We start from the raw sequence: 16,224 nt of genomic DNA, 5'->3' as shown, positions 1-16,224 counted from the left end.
TTGTTATTTATTTTAGCAGGTATATTATTGAAATTAATTCTCTTTGGTTTTGCTTGTTTCATTTCAGCTTAATCCTGTTCAGCTTTTTCAAAGATTTAGAATGCCTGCCCTGTAGTATCTGCAAGACTGTGTATGTGCCTGTGTAAGAGACAGTCATGCTTTTACAGTTTTTGAGGGTCAGGAGCCTCCTGCAGAATCGGCTGCTGTAGGCTGGCTGACCCCCTGCTCTTCTCTGCTCTGCAATTGCTCGGTTGTCTCCACAGCAGTTCAACTGGGGTATTGCTGAGGAACCTTTAACTACATTAACAGCAAACGTGTTCGAGGCGAGGGTTACTATTCCCTGTTATTACTTGCTTTTAGTCTCTGTCACTGCGTATTTAAGCCTTGCTGCTGGTGGGAGCTGTTGGTGGAGTCCTGACCCGCTGAGGCAGGGCCGCTGCCCGGTTCTGTCTCCCCCGGCCTCTCTGCTGCCCTGTAGAAAAATGACAGAACTGCAGCGGTCTATTTGAAAGAATTTGCCTCTTTCATTTGCAAGTTGTGCCAGCCAGTGTGCTCCAGAGCTATCAGAAAGACAGTGAAATAAATAAAGGCTGCTGCTGTAGTATTTTCTCTGGAAACTTTTACATCTGGCTGTTCCAAAGTCATTGGGACTGTGTAATTAGGGCAAACAGGATTTAGTTTTCTAGATATGCTTGTAAGCTCTTGCGTATTTTCCAAATTTACTTAACTGCACTAAACCCTATAAATATTTACATGTTCTAAAGAGTAAATTTAATAGCACCTCAGCTGAAGTAATTTGGTTTTAGCAGCTAGGCTAATCATGGGCTTATTTAATATGAGCGAAGGTAGTATCTGATAGCTAATAAAGATGATGGTTGGAACGGTTGTAGCAGGAAAAATGTGGTATCAGGATGGTACAAATAGTTGTTATTGGGCGATTAATGTTTTTTAAATTTACTACTTTTAATTAACGTTCTTAATCTCTATCATGTATCTTCTCATGCATACCGAGATTGTGTATTCCCGATATGTGCTATCTGTAATACAGAGTCGGGGCTTTACTACAAGAAGAAAAAGCCTTGGCTCCCGGTGCTGTGAAAGAATATTCCAATAAGAGGAAATGCCTGAATGGCAAATGGGAACGCAGTTGAACCTGCAAACGCCGAATACTGACTTGCGCTTGTATTTTCTCCTGACTTGGGGGCAGCACTTGGCGTTCTGTCCTGTCCCTTAGGATGTCAGGCTATAGCCACGTGTTTGTGCATTAAGCAAAGCACAATTTTGGGGGGTGGCGGGGTGCACAGAGTGGTGTCTTCGGTTGCGATAATACCAAACTAACATTTCTGGAGTCCACTTAAAAGAAAAGCTGTTCTTGCTGTGGATCAGAAGTGGACATTGAGTCATGAGGATCTGTTTGCATTTGTGCAGCTCTTGTAGCTAATCAGAGCGGTGCCCTCGCGAGAGGTCTGGCTGCTGGAGCGCTCGCGGGTGCTGCGTGAACAATCTTCAGGCAAATGCCACTCTTCCTTTTGACATTTTAACAGTCTGAGGAATGCGGTGGGTGTCAGTGGGGAATAATCCAACTGGCACGGCACTGTATCAGAACGCGATTCAAAGGCTGCTTGTGTAAGTAATCAGGCACTTGTGTGTTATGAAATGTAGTGGATTATAACATCAGTAAATATTTCTGTAATATTTCTTGTAAATAGTGTTTTGTTAAGCTTTATTTAAATAGACTTAATGAATTGGAGGCACTCATTCATCTGACAGAAATCAAAGCCATTGTAGGAATGTGCCTCCTATTGTCAATAAAAGCATATTAAGACCTCGTTTTGGAGTGGTGATACTGAATTTAGGAGTTGCAGGCAGTTCTTAGGAATGTTTCATGTAGGCAAGTTTACCCCATAGTTTTGGGGCAAGATCTGTGTTTTCTGGTTCAGATTTCTGGCAATCTGCCTGTTATTCCTGTATTTTTACTCAGTGTTCACTCCAGCCTTGGATTGTACTGACTGGCAGTGTGAACAGGCTGGCACCTGATGAGCTGTCAGGAATTTTCCCTGTTCTTTTGAAGCAGCTAAAATGGAGTAGATATTTGGTAGAATGAGTAAAGAGAAATTAAAAAGGACTTTCCTTGCTGTGGCTAAGAGGGGCCAAAGAGGTTTGTGATGACCATAGAGTATGGGCCCGGCAGTAGTGATGCCCTGGGTACTTGGGTCACAGTATTTCAGTGCAGGTTAGTACCAGACATGAGAGCATGCGGCAGGTTTGCAAGAGGAAGCTTCTTAAAGAAAATAAACTTGTAATGGGCTCTGTGCAGAAATTTTGCGGAATGAGCTCTGTATGGTTTGATTTGGTGTGTCATGTTTGTCTGTTGAGACTCAGTTACAAACTGGTTAGTGCATCCAGAATTGAGTTTGTCTGGACTTGATCTAAAAATTTCCTGATGCGTGGTTTTTTTTATCCTGTTTGTTTGTTTTTTCTTCCCCTTCCCTCTCTCAGCCATAAATAGTCACTTGGCCGTTTGGATGAAGGAATAGAGGATGACCAGATGCGATGCATGCACATGGTCGCATTGCCATCCCTTCGTGAGCTGTAACTGTGCTACTTTGATCTGTCATTTAGCACATCATCACTGTTCTTCACTTTTAGATAAAGTATTGCCAGCCCTATACCTAAAACACATTTACAATCTCAATTTTTTTAAATAAGGCCTAGAAAGCATATACAGTTTGCCTGCTTTTGATGTATGTATTGATCTTTAGCTTAAACTTAATCAGTGAGGTTTAGAAATGTACTTTTTAAATGACAGCTTATATAACAGTAATTAATTCTAGGACATGGGGCTTTTAGGAATGTCAAGTATTGCAAGACGTGGGAATAAACGGCAAGAACTGGCAGTGCTGCGTACAGCACATGTCACTGATTTGGATCCTTGTTGCAGCTTGTAGTAGTTAGTGCTTGAAGGCATTGCCAGACCTCACGTGACCGCCTCTCAGCATCAGTCTTGGACCTCAGTTGTTGCTGAGGTTTGGTTAAGAGTGCGATGGTAATAAGTTGCCTTAGCAGCTGAGGCTGGGGGCTTAAAAGAGTAATGACAAATATGAATTGACCCGGCACTGACTTAAGGCTGTAGTAGCATGTACTGCTGCGTAGTGTGACAGGCTGGCCGACTGGAGCTGTTTTGATGACTTGGGTCTGATTGTCACAGAAAGATCATTTTGGGGATGTTTGATTGTTTGAATTTTGAAATTAGTCTGGGATATTTGGATTGTCAGGGTGGCTACCCACCACACTTGGGTGGTCTTTGGTATGTTTGTCATTGGGTGGTGTGGCGGAAGGTGCGGACGCGGTAGCTGGAATCTTTCCTCTGTCAATAGTAGTGGTTAAAATGTAAAAGGGTATGAGGTGGCTATTGGTCTTTAACAAGATGTGTTTCCTAAATGAATATAATAATAAAAAATGGAAGGTGTCATAAGGTAGCAGAGAGTCTGCTCTTCTATCAAGATTCTTCTTTCCTTGTGGATTCTCGAGCGTTTGCTAACAGGTGATCTTGTGCCAGAGCTGTAGTATGACTTGTTTTAAGAGGGTGGGTCATGAGAAACTGTCTGATTTTGCTATCTATGTATACGTAGATATCTACACAAAAAACGCCCCCCAACAAGTCACTTTGCTGCATTTGGTCGGAATGATATATCCCAAGCAGCCTTGGTATTGCCAAGTGGCATAACTGCGATTGCATGGAAATAAAATGCTACGCTTGGCATTCTTGTTATGGATACAGCATATATTGACAAAACTCTACCTTTTGCTTCGGTATGTTTTAGTTCCACCCAGAAGTGGAAACGCTGCAACAGGAGCGCAGCGATGTTGGTCGCGCATCCCACATTGCGTTCCTTTGATGCGTGTTTTGGAGAACGTCTCAAAAACCAATGAATTTTCAGTGTTCATTTCCCTTCACTCAAGTAGCTTTTCTCCATCAGTAGCAGTTCCTTGCTTTAAAAGAAAATATTTTTTCATCAGCAAAGTTCTAACTCTTACGGAACAAGAACTAAAATTGGACAGACATAACTCTTGTCCGACTCATTCTTTAACTCATCTGGGGTGAATACACAGGCAGGCACTTAAGCAGAATGAGACATTAATGCTGGAGTGGAATGGGACTGTCTTCTGGCGGACTAGAAACAGGCATCAGAAAACTAAGGAATTGTTGTCCTCTGTTGTTTTCGTTCTGCCCTGGCCTGTTAGGACTTTCGAGTCCTTCATGAATGGGAAGGTGTTGTATGACTGAAATTTGCGGTTGACTTTGTATTCTGGAACTTGTCTGCTTTAGGCCACCATTGAAATGAATAATCTAACTTTTATCTGTAGAGGCTTACTAAGCAGAGCTGATAACTTCGTAGAGAAATGTCTTGCGCTGATAATGCATTTTCCCCCCTGTGTTTCATCTGAAAGCTTTATAATCTCCGTATTGAAAATAATGGACTTCTTGGCCGAGCTAAGAATGCTTTCCTAAATCCCGGATTAACAAGCAACCCAGCAGTTAGTGTGCTTCTATGGTAGCAGGCAGTTCAATTCGTTGTGTGGGGTTTTTTGGTTTTGGTGGGGTTTTTTGGTTGGTTGGGGGTTTTTTTGTTTGGTTGGTTTTTCTGTCTGTTGTTTGAATTTTAGTCCTGAATGGGAATGAGTGCCCTGATTGAGACTTGCCTCTTTCCCTGCTGATCAATTTTTGAGTCTTGGTAAGCAAATTGAGTGAAGGATAGACTAGGGTCTCAATTTCCAGCCTCGTAGCCTCTGCTCAACTGCTGACTCTTGGGGATTGGCAAGGAGGTTTAGCTAGAGAAAACAGGGGAGAGGGTTTTCTTGTTTCTGTGATCTGCACCCTTACTCTTCTGTTCTCGAGCTGCTGCAGATAGGGCTGCTTCTCAATAGTGAATTAGAAGTATTCTGTTTACTTCTCTGTTAAAGATGGCTTTAAGTTCACTTTTCTATTTTCTCAACTCAGCATTGCACTGTTCTCTTATGAAGCATATATCTAAAATAGAATCTTTATATTTGAAGGAATTTCTAAATTTAGGAAGTATTCTATTGGAACCAATACTTTTAAGGCCACCACATCTTGCTGATGGTGTATTCTGATAATTGCAGCTAAGGAATGCATTCAGCATGAATGGGCATGATATGAAGCTTCCCAAGGACTCTAGAAGATATTAGGGGTTTGCCCTGCTCCCCCATCTTGCTTTAGAAAGTATATACTCTGTGTGTGTGTAATTTCCCTTTAATTCAGTTTTAATGGAGTACCCGGAATGATAACTGTGTAAGTTCAATTAGTAGCAGAGATGGTGAGCTGAAGAGAAACTTTGTGCTCTGTACCCTCTTCCAACGCTGTTTTAAACCATATTTGGGAAAACAAAAAAGACTTTTATTCCAAAAACATTGTAATAGATCTATTTCTTAGATCTGGTAGTTTGTTTTTAAGATAAGTTAAAAGGGAAGATGTAATAATCAAATGAATCTTGGTACTATGAATGAATGACTTTCCCTCAGTACTGCTGATCAAATGAAACACTAGTGAGTACGTTATGCTAGGTATTTCATCAAGGGGCCTCAGCCCCGCTTCATATCTGCCATATCTTCTGACTAGTTTGGATAGTGGAAATGGTCTAGGAGGTGAGGTAAGTGTAAATATTTTGTAGTCTTCTGTTTAAAGAAAGAAATAAAAATTTGCAAGTTTCCTGATATGCAGTTGATCTTTGTATGTTAGGTTTGTATTGGAATAGATAGAGGTAAACTGTGTTAAATAAGGTGGTTTCATCCAGAGCGGCTCATTCACTAGCTAAAATGAATTGGTTTTTGTTTGTTTTTTTTAATCTTCAGGAGTTGTAGAAGGTGATTTAGCTGCTGTTGAAGCTTACAAGTCATCAGGAGGAGATATTGCCCGCCAGCTTACTGCAGATGAAGTACGCCTGCTAAATCGCCCTTCTGCTTTTGACGTTGGGTACACACTTGTACATCTGGCAATACGCTTTCAGAGACAAGATATGCTAGCAATTTTGCTTACGGAGGTGAGTTACTTTGGCCCTTGCCTAGACTGAATAGGAACCTTATGTAACCGTACCATTGTTTGCAGCCAGTGACATGTAACCTTATTTGCTAGAAGATAGAGGCTAGTGTTATTAGACTACATGAATTACTGCTTTGTGCCTTTGTTGACGTTTCTACTTAAGAAGCAAGTTTACTTTAAGACTGTATATATGTGGTGGTCTTGAGGACGTTCAGTTTTCTCCTTAATGAGCAGTCTTGGCACAGGTTCTGACCTTACTGGCGGTGGAAGTGAGCTATTGTGAGGCTTCCTGCGCTTTGGGTGGGGGAGAGGAAATGCCCTGAAAGCAAAACACAGGCATCAATGACAGTGTCGTTTTTTCTGAATTTTGTTAATGAATCAGTCTACCTGGTCTTTCTTCCCTGGTTTTCTTTGGAGCTGCTTTTCTAAAGAAAGGCAAATTTCTTGCTTTGCAAAACTGCTGCATTTTTTCCACTCTTTGCCCACTTTATAGACTGGTTGGTTCCTCTCTGTGGTCTCTTTGCATGTTCCATTTCCCTGTATATTTTTGTACGGTCTACCTCACTTCTGGTGATCTTTGCCCGCCTCCATCTTTGCCCTCCTCCTAAGCCCATAAATAATTCCGTTATCTTTTTTTGTCTGTTTTCTTCACCTCAGACTTCTGTTTCCTCACCTGATCAGAGCCAAATTTTTATCCTGCCTCCTTCCCTCTTTTGATGGTTAATGCAATTCTGAAAGCGCATGTTCCTGAGAAAAGTAGCGTGCCCGAGAAGCGCGTAAGGATGATGGAATGCATAGGGTTGAGTAATTAAAAAGAGTAGGTGAAGTAAGACAAAGGTAGCTAAAGCCTTGAGAAGAGTATATATTTATATATAGCTAATATCAGTAGTTTTGTGCTGCTTACTTAGCTTTCGGGGGGATGGAGTTACACGTTTAAAAACAAGTTAATTTGCTGAAATACTGTCTCACAGGTTTTTTTGTTTGGTTTTGTTTCAGTTTCTAGGAATACTTACTCAACATACCATTTGTGAAAATGCTTAGTAGTGTTTGAGCCACAGTGATACTTTCCTTTGCTAGGGTATTAACTAGTGAAAATGTCTTAAAGGTTGTTTTGTTTTTTTTTAATATATATCCAGTGTCATCCCTGTGTCACTTGCCCTGTGTCATTGAATGCGTTCCTGCTGCCAGTGGTGATTAGAATCTGGAGAAATTTAAGCATCTTAGCTTAATAGTTTTTGGGAAGATCCTTTGTAGGAAACTCTCTTGCGCTGTGGTAATGAAGTTCTTTGTTAAATGTAGACTGGGCTCACGCATAAAATTTGAGGTATATTCCCTATTGGTTTCTAGCTCTTATCTATTTTTTTTGTTTTCCTTTTCCTGCTGGAATTGGTCACCTGTTAATTCACTTCTTTGATTTAAAGAGGTTTTTAACCAGCTTTATGTTATCAGCTACATGACAAATGAGACATTAATTCATTGAAAGTCACTAAACATTTAATCTTTCAGGGTACCAGTGTTTATACTTCTGTTGCATGACTTGCTAACAAAATACTGTCCGCTGGTGGTTATCACTCCTAAGTCTTCGTATTTAACTAGAAATAATACTGAGCGCAGTAATTGCGTTATGTTACAGGTATCACAACATGCAGCGAAGTGCATTCCTGCCATGGTGTGTCCAGAGGTCACAGAACAAATTCGTCGTGAAATTGCTGCATCTCTTCATCAACGAAAGGGAGACTTTGCTTGCTATTTTCTGACTGACCTTGTAACGTTTACGTTACCTGCAGGTAGTTACAAAATTCTTCTTACTGATGGAAGATTTTTTTTTTTTTTTTTTTTGGTCACCTACTTGAGAATTGCTTGTTTTGGATGTGTACTTTAACTTTCTGATGGTGGTGGTGTGTGTGTATAGATTTTATTTATTAAGTTTTAATAGCTTAGATCAGATCTAGTAGTTGAATTTGCTTATTAATATTCAGTTTTGGCACACTTTAACCCGTATGTCGTTCCTGTGAAGTGAACATCTGGTGTCCTCTTTAGACACAAAGAAATTGAAGAAAAGTGGTGTATTCTAAGGAAAGGCTGTGCTTAAAGTTAAGATTGGAGCCCAGATGTTTCTGGGCTCTAGTATGATTTTTCACATGGCTATGTTAGTCCTTTCTGTTAAGGCCCAGAGCTATTCTTTGCATTTGCACCTGGTTATAGCAATAGCACTCTTTAAATACTTTTGAGGCACTCTGCGATCAAGAGAATGTTTGTCTTAACAAAAAGCTATTAAAGACTTTTAATCTTCAGTAGCTGTTTCCTTTAATAGAAATGCTACCAGAGGTAAGAAAATGTATAGACGGAAACTGTACTAATCAGCAGATCTGTTTGTCTTTTTTTATAAAGCAGTAGCATTGTAAGAATTATATTTGGAACCTCTTTGAGTGTTACCTCCTCTCCTCCTCTTCAAAAAGTCTGGATAATATTTACCACTTGTCTACAACTATCGGTTTGAGTTGCTGTATTCAGTCTTATTCTGTGGGTCATGTATGAGAAGCAGACGGCGTGGGTGTACAAAGTGTCTAGAGACTAACACTTCATTGCTGTTTGGGTGAGAGAAGGGAAAGAGGAGCAACAGAATCATTTCATAACACACGTGAGAAATGTTGCTCTCGCCAGAACTGAGGAATTTGTTCAGTATTTTCAAGAGACGCGTCTTAAACCACTGTGCAGCTTTTTGACACATAATAGCCATTAAATAATTAAGGAATAAGAATGTTCAAAAGCTTCCGTACATCAAGACTGTCAATGTATTTCCACTTCCATCACACTTGGTCAACTGAATATCTTGTGTAGTCAACAGTTAGCAGTTGGTCTCAAGACAGCATTTCCAAGGATAGTGGTATAAATCACACAATCCTATTCAGATATTACCTATACGGTGTAGTTTAGGAACCAGCTTCCGCTCAATCTTTCAAATAAATGGATAGGATCCTCCTGAAGGGCCAATGCACAAACATGAGAGTGCAAAACTCTTATATTGATTGCTGGCCACTGTAAGCCAGTTTTAGTTTAAAAAGAACAATCATAAAAAAAAAAAAAAAAAAAAAAAAAAAAAGACCCTGCCACAACACCCTGCCTGCACCAAACAACAGTATGTTTCAGTAGCAACTCGTGTGCCTAAATGTGGACTTCACTTTTAGAAGCCCTAGGGTATTGGACATCTGAGCAGGACTGGCAGATCCCACACTGGAATTAAGAGATCTTCTGCCCTTGAAATACCACGTAGAGCCCAGGCATTATCCCCTAGACTGCCTGGAGGGGTACTAGATGTTTCTGTTTATCTATTTGGTTTACTCCCCTTATTTAAGTTTCACAATTGTGCTGAAGCTAGCAAAGTTTTTCTAGTTGCTGATCTGCCTAGCAACCCTTTACTACTTACGTGGTATTGAAATGCAGGCCATGAGCAAATCTTTAAGGTGTAGCAAATGTTTGAGTTTTTTACAAAGTCTGTTTAGTGTTTTATGTGATACAGGAGTTACACCGGTTTTGCCCATTACACAATTTTCTGCCCTTTTTTTTTTTTTTTTTTAATAACAGTAGATCCACAGTTGCAGAGCCTGTCTGTAAAGCTCTTGGAACAGTTGTCAGTAGTGGCATTTTCCATGTCACAGCTCAATAGTTTTCCCATTTCTTGTTTTCTAACCTGCAAACTGTGGCCTGCAGACCATTGGGGTTCTCTGAACTATTTTGTTGAAGTCTACATGAACCGACTAAGAAAGTGGGTGTTCTGTACAAGATCAAGTCTCGGCAAACTGTACCTGTCCATTGGAGGAGAACCGGGGAGGGGGAGTCAGTCAGATGGGTGGAAAACTGCTCCTTAGGATTGAAGCTGTCCTAAATATAGTAGGGTTGAAAATACTCTCTTTTTATCCCACCTCAAAGTGGTTCTCTACTTCACTTTCTCCTTCAGAGAAATCCATTCTTACCCTACATGTGCTGTGACGATCCTTTCTGCATAAAAGGTATGACAGTCAGTCTGAGATACATATCTCCTTCAGTGCACTCTATGAAGCCTGTGGTCACACATGGCAGATCTGAAAATAACAGCAGCTTTTCAGAGGAGACACTAGGGATGATAGGGTGGAAGCTGTTGCATAAGTTCTGCTTCGCATCGGCTGGTAATGTGTGTCTTTTACAGTAACGTTAAGTGACTTTTGTATTTGCTTTCTGTTTATTCAGATATTGAAGACTTACCGCCCACAGTCCAAGAAAAGTTATTTGACGAAGTACTTGATAGAGATGTTCAGAAAGGTAAACGAATCACAGAATCATAGAATAGCTTGGGATGGAAGGGACCATTAAAGACCATCCAGTCCATCCCCCCTGCCATGATCGGGGACATCTACAACCAGATCAGGTTGCTCAGAGCCCCGTCCAGCCTGGCCTTGAAGGTTTCCAGGGATGGGGCATCTACCACCTCTCTGGGCAACCCCTTCCAGTGTTTCACCACCCTCATTGTAAAACATTTCTTCCTTATATCTAGTCTGGATCTACCCTCTTTTAGTTTAAAACCATCACCCCTTGTCCTATTGCAACAGGCCCTGCTAAAAAGTCTGTCCCTCAGTGCTCCAAGAATGGCTAGAGTCTCTCTTTGCTTTTTATTAGAGAATATTTCTGTTATTTAAAAAAAAAAAGTGCATGTGTGAGTATATGTGGCTTTGTTGTCTGAATTTGTTTTAAATATAGATTCAGTGTTAATCTTCACCCTGGAATTATTTTAATTTTAACATTTACAGTCTATTTACGAGGCAGAGAGAGAATGGAGTCTGTAGAAATTATGCTTGTAATGTATCTTTGAATTTTAAAGATTTTTTTTTAAAGCTTTACAGTTTTAAGTCACAGGCTCTTTATAGAAAACTGAACAAATCTTTCCACTTCAGTAACAATCCTCAAACAAATGATGTGATGCTTTGTTTAAGGCTATGGTTTGTTTTGTTTTTTTTTTCTTCTTTTCTCGACAGTATTTTCCCCAAGGAATGCCTTTAGCCATTGTAGTTCACCTGTCTTTGTAGTATGAAGGAGAACTTAGTTTTATTCATGTAAATTGGTAAATTGTTGAGATTACACCATTACTGTGCTGTTCAGATTCTCTGAGATTTCAAATGAATATAGCTTTTGAAAGACGTTATTGTCACGTTGCAGAGCTAGAGGAGGAATCTCCCATTATTAACTGGTCACTGGAACTGGGTACGCGCTTGGACAGCAGGTTATATGCACTTTGGAATCGGACTGCGGGGGACTGCCTGCTTGATTCAGTCCTACAGGCCACTTGGGGCATTTACGACAAGGATTCAGTGCTGCGGAAAGCTCTTCACGACAGTTTACATGACTGCTCGCATTGGTAAGTTAGTTTCTATGTTGACTTAAAAGATAACTTTCCATGTAGCATAGTAGTTGATAGTATAGTATTAAAAAGAAGCGCAACCACTGCTCCTCAATTTACTGTGGATTGTGTGCCTCAAAGATGTTGAGTCACAGCGTGATTCATGTAGTAATCTAGATCTAGCGTATTTTAAATGCCAGCACTGGAAACATGGACATTCTGAACTCAGTGACAGTATGTGATATTCAGCAAATAGCATTTAAAAGAGAGTAAAATATTTTCAGAGAATATTTTATGTTCTTGTAGCTCTGTGCTTGTCAAGAGTGTGCTAACCACAGTTAAGACTGGAATTTACTTGCAATGTAAATCATGCACATGCCGTGCCTCGCTGCTGTTGGTGGAAGCTTTGCAGAAGATCGTTGATAGAAGATAGCCTTTTATTCCTGTATAAACTTCTCGGTATTTTCATTCCATCTGCTTAGTTACAACTTTTTTCGGTATTGCTCTTTTTGTTCCTGTTCTGTCTGCTAAAATAATGGCAGTAAAGCAGAGTGTTGACATTTAACTAGTGCTGTCATTTGGCCATAGAATTAATGTATCGTTCTGTAAGACAACTTTTGTTGTTTTACACTGGCAACCTTCTTTAGCAGAGGCAACCCACAGTATCGGACTAGAGGACAAATTCTTACAGTTGGACCCCCAGCGGCGTCCACCTGCTCTCAAGTGTGTAATGGGGCTAAGGGAAGAGATTGATAAAGACTAATAGTGTAAGACACAGGCGATTGGGTTTCTTATGTTCTTGTAGTCAAGGACAAGAGAAACACTATCAGCAGGCCTACTGGAGAAGGAGCCTGTCCCCTTGCTGTATGTGCTGTACAGGAGGTCAACAACAAAGGTTCATTTTAGGGGTACCTGTAAGTAGCTTTTGTGATCACTGTCCCCGGATGCCTGCTGTTTGGAGAAAACTCCCCAAATTAGCATCCAGAGCTGGATTCAATAAAGTGGTGCTTCTGTGACAGTTCTCCTGAGAACCTGTCTCCGAATGGATCTGTCACTGCTTTAGAGTTGTTTATAACGGAGTGTGCATCTCCGCCACGCGGGAATGTCCCTGGCATCACAAGCAGTTCCCCTGAGGCCAGAACGGAAATTAATGATAGATCAGGTTTTGTTCTTTATGGTAACAAAAACAAGCGTGGTATCCAAAAACATGCTGCAAACTACTGAGGTTTAAACCAATCTTTCAAAATGTTAGTGTTAACTGTTGTTGACTTACTGTTGTATCTAACATAACACTCATTATTTAGAGTGTATTAAATCCGGTTAAGCTTTTTAGTTCATGTTCTAGACAGTATTTGCATTTTACTCTGAATTTACTTAATCTTCATCCTTACTGGAATTTTTTTTAATGGATTCATGTGTTCCTTTATAGCTGTTCGAATCAGTTGCCTGCCTTCAGTCTGGATAATCTATTTGCTAGTTTGTTATCGGAAAAATTAGAAAAAAAATCTTTAAGTTCTGTTGTGAATTGATCATCCTGTACATCCTATATCTATACTTGCTGTATAGATTCTGTGTTGGCCAAGATGCATTTACTTTTAATTTTGTGGGATAGGACATGTAGCAGATAGGAAGTGACATTGTCGTCACTGGCTTTAATGGCAGTTGCTGAAGGAATAGGCTCTTAAATGCAATCACTAGTCTCAACGACAGTATGCTTAAACTTTTATCTAGTGGAATTGTTCTTCAAAGCCTTCGCAAAGACACTTAAAACCGGGTATTTTTATAGTCAGACACAGAACACTCATGTAACTCATTTGGCCTCATTTTGTTATGTTTGTTTAGATGCTGAACAAAGAAGAATCTATTTACTAGAGACGGTCTAGTGTCTGGTACTCAGAAAAAGCTCAATAGTGAAGTTCCCAGAGGCTCTGGCCTGTGGAGTCTTTTCCACTTGCTTTTGAAATGACTACACTTTTTTAGTTTACTGATTTGTCTCTTTTTGTATTCCACTGTTAGCTTTTGATGGAGAACGGGCATATGCCCTAAATTGGCTTTCAGATTTTTTTTTTTTTACGAGTGCATTCAGTTCTCTTGTGTTAAACTGAAAAGTTTGCTTTAAATGAGATCAGAATCTTGAGCCTTGACTTCTGTCCACAAGGCTACCTCCTGTGAACGTCTACAGATAACTCTCTGGCTGACTAACTCAAGAAGAAACTTCTTTAGGAAAACACTATCACAGTAGACCTTTTGTGGGGTAGGGTTTTTTCTTTTGGTTGGTAGGTTTTTTGTTGTGTTTTGTGGGTTTTTTTGTTTGTTTGTTTTGGTTGGTTGGTTTTGTTTTGGTTGTTTTTTTGTTTTGTTTTTTTGTTTGTTTGTTTGTTTTTTTTAGCAGAGTCTGATTAAACTTCTTTCAGGAGACCTAGCAATTAATTAATTTAGCTCAAGGTGTTTGGTTAGACATTTCTGGGGGAAATCAGACAAAATACCTCTCAGCTGCAAAGATGGAAGCAGTTGATGTATTTGGATAGAAACTGGAATGTGGATAGATCCAGAAGATTCCCTCTAAGCCATGCAGAGGTTTTAGCTGTACCTGGGAAGGCCAGCCCGGTTGGTGACAGCCGTTACAGACACCAAGATTTTAGGATGATTACATCTTTACTGAAAGCATAGGAAAGGTTTCTTCCACATGCACTCACTGTCCCGTTAATTTTCTCAGATTTTAATTAAATGAGTTCATTTCAATGACTTTTTTAATAAGCTGAACTTCAGAATGGTTTCTTTGTATTCACAGTAAAGGCCTTTGTTTAAAAGTTGGCTTAGCACTCGTCACTAAACCCGTGTTCCTAATATGAAGTTGTGGCCTTTCCATAGTGCGGCGATCGGACTGAGTTTAAAATTTTAAAAAGTCAACATCTGCTTTTGAACGTGTAGGTCATTTTTCTTTGTAATCTATTAAGAAAGATAGGACTAAACTAGCGTACAAAAATGCTAGTTTCAATTTAAACAGAAAAATACAAATCCAGTGACTTTAAGACTTTCAGTGTAGATTAATCCCACTATGTTAGATTCTTATCTACGCTGCTTTATAACTATTCCATATAACGTGAAATTACCATACTCTTTGCTCCAAAAAGTGATATAAACCAGATTCTGCCTCTTAACCACGGTCTATTTGAAGTTGATAGGCAAGTACTTTGGAGTTAATTAGCTCATGATATGGTCAGCAATAGAGCATAACTGTATTGTTTGTATGAGAAGAAGGAGCAGCTCCTCTTACTTGAAATGGAACGTCTTGGTTTTGTTCCCTGCACATCATCACTTAAAAATAAATAAGCCTAAATAAGGCTTCAAAAAAAAAGTATTACAGCAAATATCAAACTAGCCAGCAGCCTGTTAGGAACTTGCACCTATTACAGCATGTTTGCTGTAGGCATTGTGATCCCAAGTGATTTCTTAAATGAGATTAGCAAATGGAGTCTCCTGAAGATTAAAAAAAAAAAAAAAAGCAGTTTTATTGATGTATACTCTCTTTCTTCCCCCTTCTATACAGAGTTGGGATAAAGAATTATGAGGGTTGAATATTGCTATCAGGTGGTTGAGTAAATATTTTTGTCTTTACCACTCTTTCTCTAACATTTTAGGTTCTATACACGCTGGAAAGAGTGGGAATCGTGGTATTCCCAAAGCTTTGGTTTACATTTCTCATTGCGAGAGGAACAGTGGCAGGAAGATTGGGCATTCATACTCTCTCTTGCAAGCCAGGTAAGAAAGCTGCTTTGTAAGATGGTTGTTAGAAAGGATATTTTAATCTTTCTGAACAGAAATTTCAGAAACTCAGTGTGTTCCTCAGGAATAAGAATTTTCACTTATAAAGGAAAACATTCCTCTTAAGCCAGCAATCTTAAAGTATTACTGGGTAGACTCTTCCTGCTGAGATGGAAAAGTTCATTTAAAATTCTAATTTTTGAGCTTGCCATTCAGCAGTAGAGTACAAAAAAGTCTGTTTCTTTTGGTGTCAGAGTGAAGCCCATAGAATTAACTAATACGCAATCGTCTACTTAATGCCCTGCCTCCTAGCTCCTGCAACACTTACCTCCTAACGTACCTACAGATCTGTAAGCTTACACTGCTACAGCTTCAGCAAGCTGATATTTTATAACTCCCCTCCAAAATGAGATTTACATTCCTATAAGCTTCCAACTATAGGAATGTGTTTAACGCCTCTTTTAAAGTATAAACATGATTTTGGTGCTATTTTCTTGTGATTTGTTTTGGATGTGCTCTTTTCCTATCATCAAAAGGTATTTACCTTAACCTTTCTTCAGACGAGTGAATTATTTTTAGACTAAGCATTATGTAGAGTTTCACTTCTAACTGGGGAAGGAAATACGTTAGACTGAATCTGGGCAATAGGACAAAGAATTATTACTGACAGATTAAGTTCTTGTGCAAGCTGAAAAGTTTTTGCTTGTTTCCAACTGATATGCAATAGTCTTCCAGTCTTTCATTTTTCCTGTCAAAGCTAGATCACTCTTACAAGGATTTTCTGTCTCAATTTGGAGACTATATTTCAAATTTCAAAGTAAGGAACGATGAGTTCTGTTTCAAGTGTTGTCTTTCTTTGTGTTTGGTTCAGCCTGGAGCGAGTTTGGAGCAGACACACATTTTTGTACTTGCACATATTCTTAGAAGACCAATTATAGTTTATGGAGTAAAATATTATAAGAGTTTCCGAGGAGAAACATTAGGATATACCCGCTTTCAAGGTAAGCCTTTAGTTTTTCAAATTTCA

At 39.5% G+C, this 16,224-nt stretch overlaps 1 protein-coding gene across 4 annotated transcripts in view; it reads left to right on the top strand.

Annotated features, from left to right (window-relative positions):
• ZRANB1 (zinc finger RANBP2-type containing 1) overlaps positions 1–16,224 on the top strand; it is a 44,827-nt gene that overhangs the window by 21,381 nt on the left and 7,222 nt on the right. For all 4 annotated transcript variants that reach the window (XM_082310804.1, XM_082310801.1, XM_082310803.1 and 1 more), the window contains exons 4-9: positions 5,875–6,062; positions 7,695–7,848; positions 10,289–10,360; positions 11,252–11,450; positions 15,074–15,194; positions 16,069–16,198. In XM_082310804.1, coding sequence (XP_082166930.1) covers positions 5,875–6,062; positions 7,695–7,848; positions 10,289–10,360; positions 11,252–11,450; positions 15,074–15,194; positions 16,069–16,198 — 864 coding nt within the window. The remainder of the gene's footprint in view (positions 1–5,874; positions 6,063–7,694; positions 7,849–10,288; positions 10,361–11,251; positions 11,451–15,073; positions 15,195–16,068; positions 16,199–16,224) is intronic.

The sequence above is a fragment of the Platalea leucorodia genome (assembly GCF_965183815.1).
Source record: "Platalea leucorodia genome assembly, chromosome: 4".
In the NCBI taxonomy this organism is placed as follows: domain Eukaryota; kingdom Metazoa; phylum Chordata; class Aves; order Pelecaniformes; family Threskiornithidae; genus Platalea; species Platalea leucorodia.
The sequence above is the reverse complement of the archived record's forward strand: the minus strand, read 5'-3'. Positions and strand labels throughout refer to the sequence as shown.